The 24771-nt window shown below is 37.9% G+C and overlaps 1 protein-coding gene across 3 annotated transcripts in view; it reads right to left on the bottom strand.

Moving 5' to 3' along the window:
* Positions 1-14267: 14267 nt before the first annotated feature.
* The window catches only part of ARID4A (AT-rich interaction domain 4A), a 58108-nt gene continuing 47604 nt past the window's right edge, over positions 14268-24771 (bottom strand). For all 3 annotated transcript variants that reach the window (XM_020876198.2, XM_020876201.2, XM_020876199.2), the window contains exons 22-24: positions 21257-21463; positions 20499-20645; positions 14268-16127 (exon numbers count right to left, since the gene is read on the bottom strand). In XM_020876198.2, coding sequence (XP_020731857.2) covers positions 16024-16127; positions 20499-20645; positions 21257-21463 — 458 coding nt within the window. In that variant the 3' untranslated portion in view covers positions 14268-16023. The remainder of the gene's footprint in view (positions 16128-20498; positions 20646-21256; positions 21464-24771) is intronic.

Raw genomic sequence — 24771 nt, 5'->3', positions numbered from 1 at the left:
AATAATAATACTAGCAACAACAACAAGTTTAGCCTAGAAAAAGCTTGTGAAAATTTCTCTGCTGCTGCTGCTAAGTCGCTTCAGTCGTGTCCGACTCTGCAGCAGCCCACCAGGCTCCCCCGTCCCTGGGATTCTCCAGGCAAGAACACTGGAGTGGGTTGCCATTTCCTTCTCCAATGCATGAAAGTGAAAAGTGAAAGTGAGGTCGCTCAGTCGCGTGTGACTCTTTGTGACCCCATGGACTGTCGCCCGTCAGGCTTCTCTGTCCATGGGATTCTCCAGGCAAGAATACTGGAGTGGGTAGCCATTCCCTTCTCCAGGGAATCTTCCCCACCCGGGGATCAAACCTGGATCTCCCGCCATTGCAGGCAGATTCTTTACCGTCTGAAACGTTAGTAATTTGCTGGTCTGAGCCGGACCTGACAGCGAAAGGTTCCAGAACAGCATCAACCCTGAGAGATCCATGGCACTTAACTAGCCTAGATGCTTTTCTAATACTTCCCTTATTCAGAAGACATAGCAAAAAGGAGGTAAGACTTTATCCCAAATAACAAGTTTTGATCTTTACACTAAGCCAAAGATAAGGCATAATCTAGGTAAAACCCAGCTTTATCTTCTTTTGTTTGGTTGGTTATTCAACTGCTACTCACGGTTTACTGATGTTACTAGTATGTGAACGGCAAGGTGGTCATCTCTGCTGTGACTTCCTTTGGGGCTAAGAAGCAGCCCGTGCCCTCACTATTTAAAAGTTAGCAGGTGTTAGTCACATGTAGGTAGTTTTCTTGCGTTCTGCATGTTTCTTCCGATAACTCAGTCTTCTATTTAGAAGCTTGGGCTGTTGTCAAAACCTGATTATAAACACAGAGGATAAGGTAGCATCAGCGTCCAGTGTTACTGGTGATCTGCTAGTGGTTTTTAGTTTAGAATCTTAGTGATGGATTTAATCCAGCTCCAAACGATGTTTTTTAGGCTGGCTGCTCTTGTCTTCTAATAAAATCATTTTCCTCTGTCTCCCTTTTCATCCTTCACTGAGCTCATAGCTAATCCTTTGGTACATGGAGAGCTGGCAGCACAGAAACTGTTGGAGACTAGCTAGGTGTTCGTGCTAAGTCACTTAAGTCCTGTCTGGCTCTTTGTGACCCCATGGACTGTAGCGCACCAGGCTCCTCTATCCATAGGAATATTGGAGTGGGTTGCCATGCCCTCCTCCAGGGGATCTTCTGGATCTGGGGATCAAACGCACGTCTCTTATGTCTCCTGCATTGGCAGGCAGGTTCTTTACCCCTACCACCACCTGGGAAGCCCAGCTGGGTGTTCAGGGATAAAGTAAACAGTGACATGTCAAGGTAGGAGAACTATTAAGGCAAATAGAAATAAACAGCTCACTGAAGTTGAATTGCCACAGAAACCATGCTGTAAAGTAATTGAAAAATTTTCAAGCAAGTCTCTATGGTATGGGTAGATTTTTCTTTTCAAACATAGACATCACTCTTGCTAATTTGGTGATAAAGAATTCCAGTATAGCTTTTTCCAAATTGATATAGTGTTAATAATTGTCCCCAAACTATGGTTCTATAATGGATGATTGATCTTTTTTTAAACAGCTTTATTGAGGTTATAATTGATATAAATTCCACATGTTTGAAGTGTACAGTTTGATGCATTTTGACATATGCATGCATCCATCCATCACCAAAATCAAAATAATAATCATATCCATCAGCCCCAAAAGTTTCTTTGGTTCCCTTTTTTAAATCTGTTCTTCCACTCATCCTTCCCTGCTTCCCCCATCATCCTCTGCTTTGTCACTATAATTTGCATTTTCTAGATTATTATATACAGCTGACCCTTGAACAGTGTGAGGGTCAGAGGTGCCAGTTCTCTGCACAGTCAAACATTGTATAACTTACAGTTGGCTCTCTGTATCCATAGTTCCACATCCTCAGATTCAACCAACCTCAGATCATGTAGTACTGTAGCATTTACTATTGAGAAAAATACATGTAAGTGAACCCAGGCAGTTCAAATCCATGTTTTTCCAGCGATAATGCTATATGGAATCATACAATATGTTCCCCATGTATATTGCCTGGTTTCTTTCAGTCAGCATGATTTTGAGATCACCCATGTTGTTTTATCCATGGTTCATTTTTATTGGGAAATAGTATTTGATTTGTGCATATACTACAGTTTCTCTAAGCATTCAACTGTTGATGGATATTTGGATTTTTTTCCAGTCTGGGGCTATTACAAATAAAACTGTCAGAGTTACCTACTAGTCTAGTTGTTAAGAATCAGTGCTTTCACTGCTGTAGCCAGGGCTCAGACCCTGACTGGGGAACTAAGATCCCGATGCGGTGTGGCCAAAGTTAAAAAAAAAGACTAGCACTTCAGTTAGTTCAGTTCAGTCACTTACTTGGCTGACTCTTTGTGACCCCATAGACTGCAGCACACCAGGCTTCCCTGTCCATCACCAACTCCTGGAGCTTGCTCAAACTCATGTTCATCGAGTTGGTGATGAACATCCAACCATCTCATCCTCTGTCATCCCCTTCTCCTCCTGCCTTCAATCTTTCCCTACATCAGGGTCTTTTCAAGTGAGTCAGTTCTACACATCAGGTGGCCAAAGTATTGGAGTTTCAGCTTCAGCATCAGTCCTTCCAATGAATATTCAGGACTGATTTCCTTTAGGATGGACTGGTTAGATCTCCTTGCAATCCAAGGGACTCTCAAGAGGCTTCTCCAACACCACAGTTCAAAAGCATCGATTCTTCGGCACTCAGCTTTCTTTATAGTCCAACTCTCACATCTATACGTGACTACTGGAAAAACCATAACCATGACTATACGGACCTTTGTTGGAAAAATTATGTTTCTACTTTTTAATATGCTTTCTAGGTTGGTCATAGCTTTTCTCCCAAGGAGCAAGCGTCTTTTAATTTCATAGCTGCAGTCACCATCTGCAGTGATTTTAGAGCCTGGGAAAATAAAATCTGCCACTGTTTCCACATTTCCCCCATCTATTTGCCATGAAATGATAGGACTGGATGGCAGGATCTTAGCTTTATGAGTGGTGAGTTTTAAAGCAGCTTTTTCACTTTCCTCTTTCACCTTCATCAAGAGGCTCTTTAGTTCCTCTTTGCTTTCTGCCATTAGAGTGGTATTATCTGCATATCTGAGGTTGTTGGTATTTCTCCCGGCAACCTTGATTCCAGCTTGTGCTTCATCCAGCCCAGTGTTTTGCATGATGTACTCTGCATATAAGTTAAATAAGTAGGTGACAGTATACAGCCTTGATGTACTCCTTTCCTAATTTGGAAACAGTCTGTTGGTTCATGTCCAGTTGTAACTGTTGCTTCTTGACCTGCATACAGATTTCTCAGGAGGCAGGTAAGGTGGTCTGGTAGTCCCATCTCTAGAAGAATTTTCCACAATCTGTTGTGATCTACATAATCAAAGGCTTTGGCATAATCAATAAAGCAGAAGTAGATGTTTTTTCTGGTATTCTCTTGCTTTATCAGTGATCCAACGAATGTTGGCAATTTGATCTCTGGTTCCTCTGCCTTTTCTAAATCCAGCTTGAACATCTGGATATTCATGTACTCTTGAAGCCTTGCTTGGAGAATTTTGAGCATTACTTTGCTGTCGTGTGAGATGAATGCAATTGTGTGGTAGTTTGAACATTCTTTGTCATTGCTTTTCTTTGGGATTGGAATGAAAACTGACCATTTCCCGTCCTGTGGCCACTGCTGAGTTTTCCAGATTTGCTGGCATATTGAATGCAGCACTTTAACAGCATCATGTTTTAGAATTTGAAATAGCTTAACTGGAATTCCGCCACCTCCACTAGCTTAGTTCGTAGCAGTGCTTCCTAAGGCCCACCTGACTTCACATTCCAAGATGTTTGGCTCTGGGTGAGTAATCACACCATCGTGGTTATCTGGGTCATGAAGATCTTTTTCTGTATAGATCTTGTGTAAGATCTTCTGTGTATTCTTGCCACCTCTTCTTAATATCTTCTGCTTCTGTTAGGTCCATAACATTTCTGTCCTTTATTGTGCCCATCTTTGCATGAAATATCCCCTTGGTATCTCTACTTTTCTTGAAGAGATCTCTAGTCTTTCCTATTCTATTGTTTTCCTTTATTTATTTGCACTGATCACTGGAAGGTTTTCTTATCTCTCCTTGCTATTCTGCATTTAAATGAGTATGTCTTTCTTTTTCTCCTTTGCCTTTTGCTTTTCTTCTTTTCTCAGCTATTTGTAACACCTCCTCAGACACCCATTTTGCCTTTTTGTATTTCTTTTTCTTGGGGATGGTCTTGATCACTGCCTCCTATACAGTGTCACAGACTTCCATTCATAGTTCTTCAGGCACACTGTCTATCAGATCTAATCTCTTTAATCTGTTTGTCACTTCCACTGTATAATCATAAGGGATTTGATGTAGGTCATACCTGAATGTTCTAGTGGTTTTCCCTACTTTCTTCAACTTCAGTCTGAATTTGGCAATAAGGAGTTCATGATCTGAGCCACAGTCAGCTCCTGGTCTTGTTTTTGCTGACTGTTTAGAGCTTCTCCATCTTTGGCTGCAAAACAACATAATCAATCTGATTTCAGTGTTGACCATCTGGTGATGTCCATGTGTAGAGTCTTCTCTTGTGTTATTGGAAGAGAGCGTTTGCTGTGACCAGTGCGTTCTCTTGGCAAAACTCTGTTAGCCTTTGCCCTGCTTCATTTTGTACTCCAAGGCCAAATTGGCCTGTTACTCCAGGTGTTTCTTTACTTGCCGCTTTTGCATCCCAGTCCCCTATAATGAAAAGGATATCTTTTTTGGGTGTTAGTTCTAGGTCTTATAGGTCTTCATAGAACTGTTCAACTTCATCTTCAGCATTACTGGTTGGTGCATAGACTTGGATTACTGTGATATTGAATGGCTTGCCTTGGAAATGAACAGAGATCATTCTGTCGTTTTTGAGATTGCACCCAAGTACTGCATTTCAGACTTTTTTATTGACTCCATTTCTTCTAAGGGATTCTTGTTCACAGTAGTAGATACAATGGTCATCTGAATTAAATTCGCCCATTCCTGTCCATTTTAGTTCACTGATTCCTAAAATGTTGATGTTCACACTTGCCATCTCCTGTTTGACCACTTCTAATTTACTTTGATTCATGGAGCTAACACACTAGGTTCCTATGCAATACTGTTTTTTACAGCATCGGACTTTACTTCCATCACCATTTAAGAGAAAAAAGAGAGAGAGAGAGGCTAGAACTTACAAAAATAAAATTTAAAGGATTAAAAAAAATGCTGCTTAAGTATTTGTATATAAGTATTTTATATGACACATCTTTCCTGTTCTCTTAAGTAAATACCTAAAGGTGAAATGGCTGTTTAATTTTTTAAGAAACTGCCAGACATTTTTCCAAAATGCTATCCCAGTATATGAGAGTTCCAGTTCCTCCATTTTGTGGCCAACACTTAGTATGGTCACTGTTTTTTAATTTTAACCTTCTAAAAGGCAGGTAGTAGATTCTCACTGTGGTTTTATCTTGTATTTCCCTAATCTCCTATGATATTGATCACTTTTTAAAAGTAGATTATATTTTTTAGAGAAGTTTGAAATTCACAAGAAGATTGGAAAGTATAGAGGGTTCTGATACATCCCCTGAACCCACACAAGCACAAAGTCCTCCCTCCCACATTAGAATAGCACATTATAATCAATAAACCTACATGCACATCAAAGTCTGTAGTTTACATTACAGTTCACTCTTGGTATTGTACAAATGTATAACATGTATCCATTCTTATAGTATCATGCAGAATAGTTTCATTTCCCTGAAATCCTCCTCATTCCACCTATTTATCCCTCTCCTCAACCCCTGACAACCACTAATTTTTTTTTACTGTCTCCATAGTTTTGCCTTTTAAAGGAAGTTATATACTTTGAGCTGTATAGCCTTTTCAGATTGGCTTCTTATACTTAGTAGTATGCATTTAAAGTTATGCCATGTCTTTTCATGGTTTGATAGCTCATTTCTTTTAGTGCTGAATGATACTTCACTATCTGGATGTACCACAGTTCATTCGTTCACCAGCTAAAGGACATTTTGGTTGCTTCCAGGTATTGGCAATTATGAATAAAGCTGCTATTACTTTCTGGGCCAGGTTTTGTGTGGACGTTTTTTCAATCCATTTCAGTATATACTAAGGAGTAGGATTGCTGGATCATATGTAGAAGTATGTTTAATTTTGTTAAGAAACAGTGAAATTGTCTCCAGAGTGGCTGTATCATTTTGTGTTCCCACCAGCAATGAATTAAGAGTTCCTGTTGTGATCGCCAGTCCAGGTTCGACACATGAGACAGGGTGCTCAGGGCTGGTGCACTGGGATGACCCAGAGGGATGGGATGGGGAGGGAGGTGGGAGAGGGCTTCAGGATGGGGAACACATATACGCCCATGGCTGATTCATGTCAATGTATGGCAAAAACCACTACAATATGATAAAGTAATTAGCCTCCAATTAAAATAAATTAAAAAAAAATAGAGTTCCTGTTGTTCCAAATTCTTGTCAACATGACACAACACAGGGTATTGTCAGTGTTTTGAATTTTTGCATACTAATTACATGTGTAGTGGTTTATCTTATTATTTGCATTTCCAGGATGACATGTCATGTGGAGCATCTTTTCATGTGCATATTTGCCATCTGTGTATTTTCTTCAGTGATTGTGTCTGTTAAGGGTTTTGGCACATTTTCAAATCTGTTTTCTTATTGTTCAGCTTTAAGAATTCTTTGTATATTTTGGATATGTCTGCTATGATCTGAATATTTGTGTCCACCCAAAATTCTTGTGTTAAAATCCTGATCCCTAATGATGGTATTAGGAGGTGGGGCTCTTGGGAGGTGATTAGGCCATGAGGATGGGTGCTCTCATGATTGGACTTAGAGCCCTTATAATAGGCCCACAGAGCAACCGATCCCTTTCTATTCCAGGAGGCTTTCACTGAACCTTGATGGCAGTTTGATCTTAGAATCCCCAGCCTCTGGAACCATAGGAAATAAGTTTATTAGTGACCCAGTTTATTTTTGTTATAGCAGTCCAAACAGACTAAGACATAGTCTTTTATCAGGTATCTCTTTTGCATAATATTTCCTCCAGTCTATAGCTTGTCTTCTCCTTCTCTTGATGAACACCATTAATATGTGCTTCTTGGATATTCATGTGTGTTCTTTGGAGAAGTGTGTTTTCAAATATTTAGTCTTTTTATTTTTATTTATTTTTTTTACTTTTTATTTAATCTTTTTAAATTGCATTATTTGCCTTTTTGACTGTTGAGTTTTTAGAGTTCTTTCTATAGTCTGGATAGAAGTCCTTTATCTGATAAATGCTTTGCAAATTTTTCTCCCAGTTTGTTTCTTTTTATTCTTTTAACAAAATAATTATTCTTTCAGTCTTTTAAAGAGCCAAGGAGTTTAAGTTTAATGAAGTCCAGTTCATCAACATATTCCTTTATGGATTGTGCTTTTGGTGTTGTATTTAAGAAATCTTTACCTAACCCAGATAGGGAGGTCAGAAAGATTTTCTCCTGATTTTTTTTTTAAAGTGTTTGTTTTGGGTTTTGTGATCCATTCTGAGTTTTGGTATATGTTCATTCTTTCTGCACATGGATGTCCTATTGTTCAGCACCATTTCTGTAACAAAACTGTACTTAGTCTTTTTATCTCAGCAATTCTTTATAGTTTTAACTCTTTCCCATCCTTTGTCAGATTTATTATAACATGTTTCATGTTTTTATGCTATTGTAAATGATATTTTTACAATTTCAATTTCTGATCCAGTTCAGTCACTCAGTTGTGTCTGACTCTTTGCGACCCCATGAACCACAGCACGCCAGGCCTCCCTGTCCATCACCAACTCCTGGAGTTTACTCAAACCCATGTCCATTGAGTCGGTGATGCCATCCAACCATCTCATCCTCTGTCGTCCCCTTCTCCTCCTGCCCTCAATCTTTCCCAGCATCAGGGTCTTTTCCAATGAGTCAAATCTTTGCATCAGGTGGCCAAAGTATTGGAGTTTCAGCTTCGGCATCAGTCCTTCCAGTGAACACCCAGGACTGATCTCCTTTAGGATGGACTGGTTGGATCTCCTTGCAGTCCAGGGGACTCTCAAGAGTCTTCTCCAACACCACAGTTCAAAATCATCAATTCTTTGGCACTCAGCTTTCTTTATAGTCCATCTCTCACATCCACACGTGACCACCAGAAAAACCATAGCCTTGACTAGATGGACCTTTGTTGACAAAGTAATGTCTCTGCTTTTTAATATGCTGTTTAGGTTGGTCAAAACTTTCCTTCCAAGAAGTAAGCATCTTTTAATTTCATGGCTGCAATCACCATCTGCAGTGATTTTGGAGCCCCCCCAAAATAAAGTCTGACACTGTTTCCACTGTTTCCCCATCTATTTGCCATAAAGTGATGGGACCGGATGCCATGGTCTTTGTTTTCTGAATGTTGAGCTTTAAGCCAACTTTTTCATCCTCCTCTTTCACTTTCATCAAGAGGCTCTTTAGTTCTTCACTTTCTGCTATAAGGGTGGTGTCATCTGCATATCTGAGGTTATTGATATTTCTCCCAGCAATCTTGATTCCAGCTTGTGCTTCCTCCAGCCCAGCGTTTCTCATGATGTACTCTGCATAAGTTAAATAAGCAGGGTGACAATATACAGCCTTGATGTACTCCTTTTCCTATTTGGAATCAGTCTGTTGTGACTATTTATTGCTAATACCTATTAATAGAACTTCCCTGGTGGCTTAGTGGTAAACAATCTGCCTGCCAATGCAGGAGACCCAGGTTTGATCCCTGGGTCAGGAAGATCCCCTGTAGAAGGAAATGGCAACCCACTCTAGTATTCTTGCTCTGGGGAAATACCATAGACAGAGGAGCCTGGAGGGCTACAGTCAATGAGATCACAAGTCTGGCATGACTTAGCGGCTAAACAATAGTAGCAATGTAGAAATACAATTGATTTTCATCTATTAATCTTGCATCCTGCATTCTTGCTAAACTGACCAGTTTGAATGCCTATGACTTCTTTTTCTTTCATCATTAAGTATATTAACTAGACTTTTGATAGATGTCTTTATCAGGTTGAGGAAGTTGCCCTATATTCTGTCTGTTAAGGAATGGATGTTGGGTTTTGTCACATGCCTTTTCTGCATCTGATGGTTTCTCTTGTTACTAATCTGCATTATATTAATTTTTGAATATCAAACCAACCATACATTCCTGAGATAAACCCTATTTGACTCATGTTCTATTTTCATTTTAATATGTTTTTGGATTTGCTGAAATTTTGTTTAGAATTTTTGCATGTATGTTCAGAAGGATATTGGTCTTTAGTTTTCCTTTCTTGCATTGTCTTGTTTTGACATTAGAGGACAGCTGGGTTCATAGAGTCAATTGGCAGCATTCTTTCATCCTGTTTTTGCAAGAGTTTGATGAATTCGTATTATGTCTGCCTTAGTTTTAATATTATGTATTCCTTAAATATTTGGTACAATTCACAGTAAAGCTGGATCTTGAGTTTTACTTTGTGGGAAGGTTTTTAACATTAATTCCATTTGATAATAGTGTTAATCCAGTTATATATTTATTAAGTGAATTTAGGTAATTTATGTTTTTCAATATTTCCATTTCACCTAAGTTGTTGAATTTATTAGCATAGAGATATTCTTAGTATTCCTCTATTATCCCTATAATAGCTATAGACAGTCTGCAGCAATGCCACTTTCTCATTCCTGATATTGGTGATTTGTGTCTTCTCTATTTCCTTTCTAATCAGCCTGACTAGAGGCTTATCAATTTTAAAGATAGTTCATTTTTGAAGCCCATTACTGGCAAATTGAGTCTATTGTGCTAAAATCATACTCCACCAAAGAAAATGTGGTATACAGGAAGCAATCTATTGATGTTTGTTAAATGAACCAGTGAATGAAAAAAAACCCACTGATTTCTGCATGTTAAGCCCTTTTAATATTATTACTCTCTTTTAGACATTACCCATTTCCTTACCTCTTACTTAAGTTTTTTAGTACTAATAATATGTAACTCAGCAAAATTGCCAGAGGCCAGGTTAAATGCTTGACAGTGCATTCCAAAATGAGGCTAGAGAGAGGCGAGGCAGGTGACTGGCACTGTAGGGGGAAGAAACCTTGAGACAATGGAGAAAACAGATGGAAGCTGAAGACACAGTGAATCAGAAAGTGTAATGAAACTATAAGGCAGGATTCTCTATTAAACTAGCAACTTATACAGGATGAGAGTATAAACTCTAATAACAAGAAATGAAGATCACAGAAAATATTAATTCAGGAGTGACTACTCAAAGTTGTTAACGGTAAAATTTTCAATTTAATAGCATCAATATTTCAAAAAGGTATTTGAGAAATGTTCAGCTATTAGAGGAAAAGCTTACATAAATTAGCTTAGGTAAATAATGAAAAATAGGATTTCTGTTTATACTCAACATTGAGAAATGATATACTGGGCCTATTTTACCTGTGTTAGCAGGTCAGATGAAGGAACCTCAAAAGGGTCCTAACATATTTTGATGGGAAAAAGCACAAATCTCTCCTTACTTTCACCAGGCTAAAAAAAAAATCACCAACTTGATTAACCTGAGTTCTGAACTAGCCAACCACAGACCTTGGGTTTGGGTTTGCATGTTCCTATGCTTTAGAAGATTGTTTTATGTTCAGCCTGCACACATTTAAAGGATACACTTTCATTAATTTTCACATATGTGTACACCCATCAAATCATTTTAACAAGGAAGATAATGAATACAGTCATAACTACCGGATGTCTCCTTGGCCCCTTTGTAATCTCTTCCTCCCAGCTCACCCACTCCACAGCCCCTACAAAGTTTCCAAGAACCCAGTGGTTTGCTTTTTTGTCACTATAAATTAATACATATTTTCTAGAATGAATCATAAAGTGTGTATTGTTTGTTGACTGGCTTCTTTCACTCAGCTTAATTGAGTCAACTAACTTGTTACCTGTCTCATCTATTTCATTGCTGTTTTCCATTGTATGGATATGCAATAATTTATTAATTCATTCACCAGCTGATAGATATTTGGGTTATTTCAAGTTTTTGTTACTTTGTATGGACATGCTTTCATTTCTCTTGGTTTCTCAGTATGGAATGGCTGGGTTTTATGTTTAAATTTTTAATAATTTGTTGAAAAAAAATAAAAATAAATTTTTAATAAATTGTTGAAATTTTTCCAAAGTAGTTGTACCATTTTGTACTCTCAATAGCAGGGTGTAAGAGTTTGAGTTCTTCTGCATCCACCCCAACACTCGGTATGGTTAAGGAGAGCTTAAGGGATCTGAAATTCTCCTTAATAGGATTTAAGCTGAAGATGGGCAAATCACTTGACCTTTCTAAATATCACAACTATTAGAACTGCTAAAAAACAAAAACACCTGACAATATCCAGTACTGGCAAGGATTTAGTGCAACTGAAATTTCTGCATTGCTGGTGGAAATGCAAAATGGTACAGTCATACAAAACTCACTTAGGTGCTTACCCAAGAGAAATGAAAACTTATGCTCAAAAACCTGTATGCAAATATTTATAGTGGCTTTATTCATAATTATTCAGTCTTCTCATAGAGAAGTTTTTAATTTTAATGCAGTTAGATTTACGCTAGGTTTTTGAGTGCAGGTTTGGATAAGGATCAAAGAGAATTTCTAAGAGCAGTTAGCTATTGATGGGAAAGGTGTCCTATCAAAGGAATACTACCAGTTAAGTCTGTGTTCATAACTGCCTTAAACTAGCTCTATTATAGGGCTAATTGTGGAGATACTGACTGCATCACCAAAACTGTTCATTTGAATTTCAGATAACTAAACATAATTTTTACGTGTGCTGTGTGTAGTCGCTAAGTCATGTCCAACTCTTTGCAACCCCATGGACTACAGCCTGCCAGGCTCCTCTGTCCATAGGGATTCTCCAGGCAAGAATACTAGAGTGGGTTGCCATGCCCTTCTCCAGAGGATATTTCCAACCCAGGGACTGAACCCAGGTCTCCCACATTGCAGGCGACTTCTTTATGGACGGAGCCACTAAGGAAGTCCATGAGATGTACTCAAAAGTGATTTGAACCAGATTGTCTTATTTAATGTAACTTAGCCTTGAGAAGAAATCCAGTTACTTATTATGTAGAGTACTCATTTATTGTGTCTACATGGAAGTTTCTTAAGTTTTTCAAAAGTAGAACTTTTCAAGGTGAATTTTGTCTGGTACCAATTATAGAATGAAGATGACTTTACAATTATGTTAATTACAAATTCCAAAATTAGAAACACTGCTCTTCTTATTGTGTTTAAAATCTTTCAGTGTTCACTAATGATGAATGCTATGACATACGGTAGTTTTCCTGTAATGGGATTAAAAACCTGTAACTACAGGAGAGTAATGGAAAAGGAAGAAGAAACAAGAAGAGGAAAAAGAACTCATCAGCTTAAGGGTATTTTTTGGAGATTAGACTGTTGATCAAGTTTTACACTTTTCAAATATTATTTTTAAATCACTTTATGAAAAGAACACCAAAGACAACTTTTACATGTCTTTCATTAGTAAAAATACAATGGCAATTCAAACCTTAACTGAAGTAAACATAGTTTTGACCATCTTCCTACATTTTAGGTGCTGGACCAGGCACTTTGTGGGATACCCCGGTGACTGAGGAGTACTTAGGGAACTACACATCTAGTAAGGTAGAAAGACACATGCATAAACTAATGTACAAGTTGTCAAGAAAATATTAAAGATTGAACATGTTATATGAGTATAGAGGAGAGTGATATTCTGGGTGTGGTTAAGAAGTCAGCAAAGGCTTCCTGGAAAAGTGGCTCTTAAAATAGTTCTGAATATGTAGGGATGAGAGTGGTGGGGGGAACAGAAGCAGCAAGAGGCAGAGATGGGCAAGAATATAAGACTTGGGCAGTGCCTAAATACCTCTGCCTTTTTGCCTCAGCTCTGTTCTCTTACCACCACGTTCTCCTCAATGTGCCTGAGCATTTTACTTCCCATATTTCTCCTCCTGTTTGTCTAACCAATTTATAATCCTCACTGGGGCTCAGTTTGCTTTCTCTGCAAAGCCTCCCCAGACCACCTTTGCCTTCACACTAGTTGAACTCTATCATTTTTCTCATGGCATGCCATAACTTCATATGATAATCCGGCCAATAGATAAGAATTACACAGCGTAACTGTTTAACATAGAGCTCATTAGATTATGCAGTCCACAAATACAGGGGCCTTTTTCTGTCACGTTCACTGTTTTGTCTCCTGGGCCTTAGCACAATGCCTGGGACATCAAAGATACCCAATAAACTGTTGATGAATGAATTCAAATAATTGTTTTTATGTGTGATTAAATTCAGAGCTTCAAAATGCCTACACGATGCTGATAGCTATGTTATACTACAGGGCTTATAAGAAAGGTATATAAAGAAATTAACAGCACAGTGCATAAAGATTTCCAATTTAAAGTAATTCTGTAGAAGACAGAGCATGTATGTGCTAAGTACAAATATCTTAGTGAAGAACAGGAAAACCAGAAATTTTACGGTAAAAGCACACCTGGGATATTAAAACAAATCTCCATAATCTTTAAAAAAGTTGATTTTATAGATAGCACCTTTCATTTTAGATATTACAGAGTACCTTTATTTTTTTTTTAGTCATATAGAAGAGCTACCTATCTACTCAAAGGTTAGCTAATCTCAAAATATGCTGAATGTTTGAATTTAATACCTCATCAATACTCTTTCAAAATTCAATTACTTTCATAGTCCTTTCCGGCCACTGGCCCCAAGAAAAGGATTTTAACAGTGTTCATGTACCCATTCAGTGAATATATAATTTTGCTCTCTGTAGCAAGGTCTCAATACTTCATTACCAGATTTATATTGATTAGAAAGGACAATATCAAGCTGATAAATCATTAAAATATCTAATGTATGAATGTAAGGTTGCCTCTTGGTTCCAACTGTATTAGAATGACACAGTTTTAAGATTTTTATAATTAAGTACTAGAAATATTTAATTGTAGAGACTGAAGAATATATAGAATATATTGAATATGCTTTGTTTTGTGAAGTCTGATTTTCCAACTCTGAGTTACTGGCACTTAGGGAGAAAAAAAAACAATCACTTAAATGAAAACTGAAAATATAAAGCCTATGTTTAAAACATGGCCTTTATTAATACTGCCCACTGAGCTCCATTTTTATTTTACATTGAAATACTTCTGCTTTGCAAAGAAAAGACAGAAAAGTGCATTTTACAAGAGTACTTTTTTGTTTTTAATTCTCTGCGAAAATGGAAGGAATCTGAATCACAAGTTCACAATGTGGTAAAATGAAATTAAGAAACAATGATTTCAGTAATGCTATGCCATCACTAGTGTTTGGCTCTGACTTTGTTCTTGTAAATCAGATCCTGATATACAGTCTAGAGCATCTAGGTTATTACTCTACAGCATATTAAACACAGAAAAGGAGGTTTAAAAAAAACCCCTTTCAATGTACAAACATGAATTTAAAAACTGATTTTAAAAAATCACCTTTTTACATAATGTATATGGCAAAAATGCTTTAAATACATGATTTTGGAAGAATTATTTACAAAATGTATCAGTCTGTGAAACAATTCACAAACAAAGCATACATAATTGCTTTACTTAGTTGTCGCATCTCAACTTTGGGAGATATAAATTTATTCGGCAGTATAGCAAACATAAAAACTGTGACAAAATATCTTAAGGGCAACCAAAAATTTGATCCTCAAAATGGTTTAAATACTAGGACTGCCAAAGTTTCTAAACAAGGACATACTTCAATGATCCAGATGCCCATTTATATAGTTCTACACTGTTTGAAGGACTGAGACAGATTCCTTTCAATACAGGCAAAGCCGCTGGATGCAACCTCCTGTAAAAGGGACAGCTGAGAGCTATTGTCATTTGAAGAGTGAATTAACCTAGAATTTTCTTTTTTTCAATTTTATTAATATTTTAAAAAATACATAAAAATACAACATCCAATGTCTGAATAAATATATTTAACAAGTTGCAAGATAATACCTTATTTTACACAAAATTTTCAGCTTTAGAAATCTTGTTAAATAACTTCATTGTTGTTATATATTTCATTTTTGTTTTTTTTTGTAACAAAATAAAAACTCTGAAATTACATAGAAAAAAGACAAAATATTTTTGTCAAGGGATAAGATAGTCCACTGAAAACTTATTCACAATTCCACTGTAAACATTAATAAACATTAAAATATTTGCATAATTGTGTGCTCAAAAATCCTATAAAAAGTGGAAGACTTATTACAACTGTAGTTTTCAGTCAACTACACTTCCTTTCACAATTAATTTTGTCCCATTTACACCTTAAACCTGGGCACACTGCTGAACATATACTTTGGCAGTTCTAAATAGCAAGTGCTTCCACAAAAATAATAAAACCAACAACAATTAAAAAAAACACAACATAAACCCCCTACTCACCAAGTGTTCAAATACATCTTAGTGAAAGTGCAGCAGTAACTATTTAGCTGGATAATATTTTGATGTTTATCATGTGCACTTGCTTGTCTATGATTTCTGTAACACCTGAAAGCTTTATTATACAATTTCAAATTTGCTAAGTGCCCTTTTTCTATCTTCACAAGAAAAAATGAAAAAAAAATTGTAAAGGAAAAATTATGACAAATATGGCAGGCTGCCTAAACTTCAGTTACTATATCAGCTTATTTTTTGCAACAGAAAAAAAGAAAAGAGAAGGGAATAGATACAATCCAGCCTTGAAAAGTGTACAGGATATACTTAGCAATGTCAAACCAGTTGAGTGCTTTCTGTGGTTGTATTTCAGGGTTTGGGGATTTATGTCCATGGCAGCAAACTGCTGGGAAGGCAGAGAAAACATTTATCACCTGCATTCTACAGCAAGTACGTTTTGTGGGGGAGATGATGAAGAGGGGCTCATTCCAGTGTCTGATGAAGCAGATGACATGGAGGCTCCAGCATGAGATACTGTGGAATCAAACAAGCTACGTTAGACTGGAAAACCATCACACACAGATGCCCAACCACTGGCAAATTAGAAATAAATTCTCAACATTATTCACTTCCATTGTAGTCCTCTCAAATGATGCATGAAGGAATTAACAGCAACAAAAATTTTGTTTGGCTTAACTGAGTAGAATCAGTCTCTAATCACTAAGTAACTGAGTTCAAAAAAGGCACCATAAAATATAAAGACTAGGTATAAACTCTTAAATTCCTACTTGAAAGATCCCTAAAAGAAAACCACCTTGTCCCCAAATCAGAAACAAGATCACCCTGAGATAAGTTTTCACTGCAGCAAATTCCTGCCTTTCTCTGGGTTGTAGGACCCTCAAAGAATTCCCTCATCCTAGAAAATTTCTTGTAACCAGCTAACCATAGGCTTCCTATCTTTATCCTGTCCTAATATACCTGATGGACAAAAGACTCTCATAAGCAAAGAGCAGCAATCTAGATCAGGTTATCAGAATCATGGGATCAGGATGGAACTGTGGTTGAGTGACTAGGAAAAGTGCCCACATGGAGCATAATGCTCCAGAAGCGTGGATTAAAGATCACTATTCTACACATCAGCTGCTTTGCCATTTTTTAGTTTATACTTCTTTGCAGAGCTCTACCTTTTGCCAATCTTTGCCCAATTATTCCTATTTTACTTGAAGTTTTAATTTTTATTTAGGTGTACTTCCCTCAGTGTGGGTACTGTCAATATATTTAACTTATTACTACAAACTCCAATTTGTATGCTAGAAGTCAATATGTATTGCTAGTCCACTCAATGTCTCACTTTAATAACTCACTTCACACACACAAGTTAAAAAATCAAAAAAGGGAAGAAGACCATAAGAAAATGATATTCTTGGTTGTTGGAAACCTGTATGACCTTTAGGAAACTCAAAGCAACTGAAAGTTCTCTGAATGGGAGGTGGGTTCAGGATGGGGAACACATGTAAATCCATGGCTGATTCATGTCAATGTATGGCAAAAACCACTACAATACTGTAAAGTAATTAGCCTCCAACTAATAAAAATAATTGGGGGGGAAAAAAAAGTTCTCTGAAAAAAGTTCCATTTGTTGATTTGTTCTTCTTGTGTTTAAAAATTCTGTAAAGACTTCTTGCTATTTAGTTTTTCAAGAAAAGGACAAACATGGAAAATCAGTCTCTTTCCTTTTGCTCCACTGTATTTCCAGGAATTGAGAACTGCTGGACTTGGAGTCAAATGCTTCAAGACCACATATGATACAGTCCATTCTATCAGTAATTCATCCCTTACGTGCCATAGATAGAAAACTTCTCTCAAGATGGGCAAGCCTATCAGGTAATTTACTTTTTTTTTTTCCTTAAAGGGACATTCCTCCTAGAGACCTCCCCTACTGTTCTATCCTGTTTCTGAAATAGCTGCTTTGTAGGCTTGCTATGCAGTAGTCATTCTAGGGCTTCCATTCACCATCATCTTGAGATTTTCCTTATTGTTTTCCTGTGTGGGATTCCTTCTTTGTTGGATCTCATGTTATCTTCATAACTTGGCATCTAGTTTTAATGTCATCATCAAGAAATCTGACATGAGAAATCTGATGTGGTTCCGAGGCCCATCTTTTTATATGTACCTGTATATGGTAAAGGGCTTCCCAGGTGGTGCTAGTGATGAAGAACCCACCTGCCAATGCAGGAGATGTACAAGACATGGGTTCAATCCCTGGGCCGGGAAGATCCCCTGGAGAAGGAAATGGCTACCCTCTCCAGTATTCTTGCCTGGAAAATCCCATGGGCAGAGCAGCCTGGTGGGCTACAGTTCCATAGGGTTGCAAAGAGTCAGACATGACTGAGAGAAGAACACATACATGGTAAGCTTTTAGCATCTTACCTTTGTCCAAAGTGTTCTGAAATTTCATCATTTGCTTCGGTGTGATTCCTGCGCCCACCCCCGCCCCGCCCCATTCTTAGAGAGGCCACAGCGAGTCCTTTCAGTCTTCTAACCCCCTCCTTCAGTCCTGGGCTTTTCAGGTCTTTGATGACAACTTCCTCCTGTTTACTCACTGCTCTCTTTCTAGAGAGCCTGTGATTCAGAAGTTGGATCTCCCAGCCAGGTCCTATTCTTCTCTTATTCTCTCCTACTGTCTTTTTTACTTTTTACTGGTGTTTCTCTAGCCTTGTTATCTAATCCTTCTTTTTATTTTTTATTCTTACTACCATACTTTTAATAGATCCTTCATGTTCTCTGAATTTCATTAATAGTCTCATATTCTGGCTTCATGGAGAAGGAAATGGCAGCCCACTTCAGTACTCCTGCCTGAAGAATCCCATGGACAGAGTTTGGCAGGCTACAGTCCATGGGATCACAAGAGTCAGATACAACTTAGTGACTAAGCCACCACCACATTCTTGTTTCAAGACTGCAGTATCCTTCCTGTAACTCTGGATATTAATTATAGTTGTTTTTATATGGCATAGTGTCCAAGTTCTTTTTTGTTCTCATTTTCTATTTTGGTTTCTGTAGGGGCTTTCCTCAAATATCTGGTCTTCACTTCCATATTTAAGTGAAGGAGCATTAAGCTAATCGGAAGCTGTACATGAGGATGTCAGGCTTTTAAATGTTGGGCACTGCACACGTAGTGATTGGCAAGGAACTTGCTTTTTGGTTCAGGAACCTCCAAATGCTGGTATGTCTGTTAGATCATTTCTTTTGGACTGACCAGTTTCTTTAGAAGAAATCTTTCAGTCTCCTTCCAGGAATGATCATAAGCTTAGTTACCAGTTTTCAGAGAGCTAAGATGATGAGATCGTTGTTTGGAAAAGGAATAGGAGTCTCATCATTCATTACTGGCAACTTTCACTCAAGCTCCCTCTTTTTGGTTTACCACTTAATACCACTTAACCTTCACCTTTAGTCAGCTATGGTTGGTTTCCTGAGTCTGTCTATAAGCCTGTTGATCCCTACCAGCCTCCAATAACTTAACCTCCTGTTTTTTTTTTTTTTTTTTTGGCTAAAGCTAGGGGAAAAGGTAGTTTGCTTTACAGGGTGGGATGAAAGGATCCAATTTCTCCTTCCATTTCAACCAGTCTCCATTTTTCAGCCTCACACTTCACATTGCCTTCAGAGCTTTTCTGGGGGGTGATGTAGTGTGAATTAGCTTCTCCTTGTTTTGTCCCACTACAAGGATAAACAAGCTTAGGTTTTTAACATTCTCTCATGTGCTGACATACTGCTCTCATTTCCTGTTGGCCACAGTCAATCTGCTGTCCCATTCTCTTGTCCTTGTGCGTATAGGGCTTTTAATTTTCTTTATATTATTTTAGTGAGGCCTGGGCTTGGGGTAGACATGAGCATAACAATGTTTAAAGTCAATCCTATACATTTTTAAGGTTTAGCTTAGATGCTACTGTCTTTATGATTATATCAAAGTCATCTCTCCTTCCACCTATACTTGTGTATCACTCTTAGGATTCTCAACACACAGTTCCACTGGACAGTAAGACTTTGAGATCAAGGTCTGTATCTCATTCATCTCTGTACTTTCACCACCTGAAGAAAGGCCTGGCATATGGTATATGTGCATTAATGTTGTAGAGCTGAAGTATCTTATGCAGTAGTTGCTTAGGAAATGACTTAACGATCCCAACAAGACAATCTGCTAGAGAAGAAGCCATATGCCTCTTCATTTTTATAAACCCCATAATATATAATTCCTGTTAATAGACAGTCAATAAAATGTCTGTTGAACAGTGAGAGATACTCAGAGGGAGTAGGCTCTTCTTGAGAACCCACCACATTTAGTAAAATCACACATTTTGCAAAACAGCTCCTAGTTCCTTTCAAAAGTCTCATTCTGGAATTCCCTGGTGGAGCAGTGGATTAGAGTCCACCTGCCAATCAAGGGGACAGAGGCTGGGTTCAACCCTGGCCTGGGAAGATCCCACATGCCACAGAGCACCGAAGCCCATCACACATTACGGTGAGCGGCAGCTACTGAGGCCCATGTGCCCGAGAGCCTGTGCTCCACAACAAGAAAAGCCACCCGACTCAACAGCCTGCACATCGCAATGAAGAGGAGTCCCCGCTCATGGGAATCAGAGAAAGCACACACAAAGCAAAGAAGACCCAGCACAGCCAAAAAATAAAAATAAATAATTTTTTAAAAAACATTAAAAAACCAAAAGTAAAAGTCTCATTCTGACTAACTGAGTTGTTGACTCATTTCAACAACAGCAACAAAGAAGAAAACCTAGGAATCTAAAAATAATTGATATACTATATTCAAAAAGTGACAAACTTTAATCTTCTAAAGTGATACGGTATGTATTTGAAAAATAGAGGGAAGAAAAATTATAATCAAATTACCTTCTCTGTCTTTCTTTTTTAATCTTTTTCTCCTCCTGTCTATGGTTGCAACTTCAGACTTCAAAGACATGTAATATTTTCTGATTTCCTGTAGTTTTTCTTGGAGAAAAGAGATTCTCTCTGTACTGTTCATATTATCTAATTCATCTAAAAGGCAAAAAAATAGTTACTTTGGATTTAAAAATAATTCTATAAGAAAAAAAAGATGGCAGTTCTTTCAAAACTGTCTCATAAATCAACAAAGCTATTAGCTTATTAAAACCTAATAGTACACTAAAGGTTCTATAAAAAGAGAAGACATTAAATTCATGAATAAGATTCCTATATACATCCCAAATTCTAACTAAACATATATTACTTAATGATATATCACTGAAATGATCAGAGAGGCACAAGAAAACATCCAACATACAGCTTCTCTGTTCTATTAACTGTAGCTGTTCAACCGTATAGTCTCTTTGTATTGATGTTTTAGTTATTTCCAATTGTCAATACAACAAAGGATGTTTAAATTTCATCAATCTGTATAAATCATACATGTCTCAATTCATAACTGGAGAGCTTTCTCCAGTCAGTATTTATTAAGTTAATATATAGGACCCAGATTCTTTCACTTATGATAGTAAGTAGTGATTATTGATAAGGCAATATTTAGGATACCTAAATAAATGAATTTGCTAATTATTATTCTTTGTTTTGACATCTTAAAATATATACCACTTTGTGATATACATTCAAGTTTTCTATAAGCATCTTACTGAGTTGAAAGCTCCACTTATATGTCCGAGGGGATGAATTCGGATGTTTTTCTTTCTGTTTATCTTTTTCTCCATCTTTGATGTGAGGGGATATCCTTGCAGGGGATCGTGCAAGCTTCTGTGGCTTAGATACACTAAGATGCTTTACTGGGGTACATTTACTTGAATTGTCTAGGACAGGAAGATCTTCACTATCACTGCTTTGTCCTATAAGAAGAAAAAGTTAACTCAGATTATAAATGATAAAAATTTTTTAAATGCAACAGACCCAGCAATTATATTTTTTGGTATCCTAAAAGAAACAAGTGCACGAAAGTGCTAAGTTTTATAACAATAAAAAGATGGAAGTAACCTAAATACACACCAAAAGGGAAATGGCTAAGAATTACATGTTATTATTGTTGTTCAGTTGCTAAGTCGTGTCTGACTACTTGCAACCCCATGAACTGCAGCATGCCAGGCTTTCCTGTCCATCACCAACTCCTGGAGCTTGTTCAAACTCATGCCCATTGAGTCGGTGATACCATCCAACCATCTCATCCTCTGTCACCCCCTTCTCTTTTTGCCTTCAATCATCCCAGCATCAGGGTCTTTCCCAATGAGTCAGCTCTTCACATCAGGTGGCTAAAGTATTGGAGCTTCAGCTTCAGCAACAGTCTTTTCAATGAATATTCAGGGTTGATTTCTTTTAGGACTGACTGGTTTTATCTCCTTGCTGTCCAGGGGACTATCAACAGTCTTCTCCACACCACAGTTCAAAAGCATCAAATTCTTCCACACTCTGCCTTCTTTATGGTTCAACTCTCACATTCATACATGACTACTAGAAAAACCATAGCTTTGACTATATGGACCTTTATCAGCAAATGATGTCTCTGCTTTTTAATGTGCTTTCTAGGTTGGTCATAGCTTTTCTCCCAAGGAGCAAGCGTCTTTTAATTTCATAGCTGCAGTCACCATCTGCAGTGATTTTAGAGCCCAGGAAAATAAAATCTGCCACTGTTTCCACATTTTCCCCATCTATTTGCCATGAAATGATAGGACCTGATGGCAGGATCTTAGTTTTATGAATAGTGAGTTTTGAAGCAGCTTTTTCACTTTCCTCTTTCATCTTCATCAAGAGGCTCTTTAGTTCCTCTTTGCTTTCTGCTATTAGAGTGGTATTATCTGCATATCTGAGGTTGTTGGTATTTCTCCCGGCAACCTTGATTCCAGCTTGTGCTTCATCCAGCCAGGCATTTCGCATGATGTACTCTGCATATAAGTTAAATAAGCAGGGTGACAGTATACAGCCTTGACATAGTCCTTTACCAATTTGGAACCAGTCTGTTGTTCCATGTCCAGTTCTAACTGTTGCTTCTTAACCTGCATACAGGATTCTCAGGATGCAGATAAGGTAGTCTGGTATTCCCATCTCTTTTTAGAACAAAAATGACCAAATATCCAAAATAGATTATGAAGTGATAAAGTTAAAAAAAAACAATAAGCACAGTATTTCCCTATATATGTTTAAAACAAAACATAAAAACAACCCAAAAGGGGACCAACCCAAACTATACATATGAAGAAGCAGAAAATAAACACCTGGCTGTTAACATGTGTATAATAAAATGTGAGCAGGTATTTGGTTGCAAGTTTGCATTCCTCCTCACCAAATCTGCACTGAGAGAGATGCTTCTGGTTTTCATTTAATAACAAATTAGAGTTTTCCCTCAACTTTTCTGCTTTATTTCAAAGTCTACACCCTACTTCCACCATATTTACTCTCAAAATCCAACTTTGCCTTCTACTAAAAGGCAAAGTTGTGGGTCACACACCAGAATTTCCCAGCCCCTTCCCTACTCTTTCTGTCCCTTTGGCACTTTTTCAGCCTCAAAAAGAGGAGACTGTTAATTCTGGGCAAACTACTATAATATCTTCAGCTATACTCTCGAAACCATTTATTCTCAGCTCCTCTGAAATACCCCAATGTCATTTTATCTTTTCTTCTTTTTTCAGAGTCTACAAACATGCTTAAAGCTTTCGCACTCCTTAGAGAGAGGAGTGACAGGAAAACCTCCCCGTTTGGCTGGTACCTCTTTCCTTCTCTTTAGGGTCAAATTTCATGAAAGAGAATTTCTTTGTTATCCTGATTTCCATACCTTCTAATCCATCTCCTTCCCATGCTCTTATTAGGGCCCCTAATACTATTCACCAACTTCAATGAATACATTTTAATCCCACATGAATATTCTATTGCATTTGAACCATCTTTCCTATTCAAACCAACAACTGTTTACTGATTTTCATTTATCTCCAATCTGCTTCTGTTCTCCTCTTCCTGGCCCATTTAAAGGGATATGCCACATAATTCCACCCCTGGTCCTTTTTTTCTCATTTTACAACTCTCACATAGCAGCTTTATCATCTTGTAATCCTTCAACAACTATCTTTTCGAAGCTCCAGAGCCTTATTTCCCTAATATTTGGTACCTCTAATACAACATTCCCTAAATTACTCTTCCAACAATCTGCTGCTACTCCTGTATGCCATGTTAGTTAATCAGTTCCTCATATCATACTACTAATAATGGAGTCCGAGTGATTTTATGGGCTTCCCTGGTGGCTTAAATGGTAAAGAATCTGCCCGTAATGGAGACCCGGGTTTGACCTTGCGTCAGGAAGATCCCCTGGAGAAAGAAATGGCTACACACTCCCGTATTCTTGGGTTTCCCACGTGGCACTAGTGGTAAAGAACCTGTCTACCAATGCAAGAGACACAAGAGACACAGGTTCGGTCCCTGTGTTAGGAAGATCCCCTGAGGAGGAAATGCAAGTTGAGGATAACTTGCCCTGCCATATTTGAGTACCTTATAGTGTTTATGTCTTACAAATGAGAACATTCTCCTTGTTTTGGTTACCTACAAATTAGCCAAAACTTAGCAGTTTAAAACTACAAATGTTTAGTATCTCACATGGTTTCTGAGGGTGGGAATCTGGTAGTATCTTGGCTCTGTGGCCTGGCTCCAAGAATCTTGTGGGGTTGCAGCCAATCTTTTAGCCCAGGCTCTGGTCTCTGAAGACCTGACTGGAGTGGAATGACATGCTCCAGGATGGCTCACTCGCATGGCTGTTCTGAGCACCAGGAAGCCCCAGTTCTTGTGGCTGCAGGAAGGGTATGCTTGGGTCCTCACCACGAAGGCCTCGGTAGGCACTGCCTGATTATCTTCCCAACATGGCAGCCAGCTTTCCCCAGAGCAACTGATCCAGAGGAAAGTGGAGAGGAAAACTGTTGTGCCTTTTATGACCTTCAAGTCATACTCCATCACGTCCACTCTATTTTACTAGTTAAAAGAAAGTGACTAAATACAGCCCATACTCAAGAGGAAGGAACTGGGCTTTGCCTCTTGAAGAGAAGCAGATCAACACATTTGTGGATGTGTTTTTAAATCCACCACACTCCTAAACAACCAGGTATATTACTGTCGTCTAATCCTCAGACTCCACACAAGTATGTCTAGTTTGACCTAATAATGT

The sequence above is a fragment of the Odocoileus virginianus genome, chromosome 6, assembly GCF_023699985.2.
Source record: "Odocoileus virginianus isolate 20LAN1187 ecotype Illinois chromosome 6, Ovbor_1.2, whole genome shotgun sequence".
Lineage (NCBI taxonomy): Eukaryota > Metazoa > Chordata > Mammalia > Artiodactyla > Cervidae > Odocoileus > Odocoileus virginianus.
The sequence above is the reverse complement of the archived record's forward strand: the minus strand, read 5'-3'. Positions and strand labels throughout refer to the sequence as shown.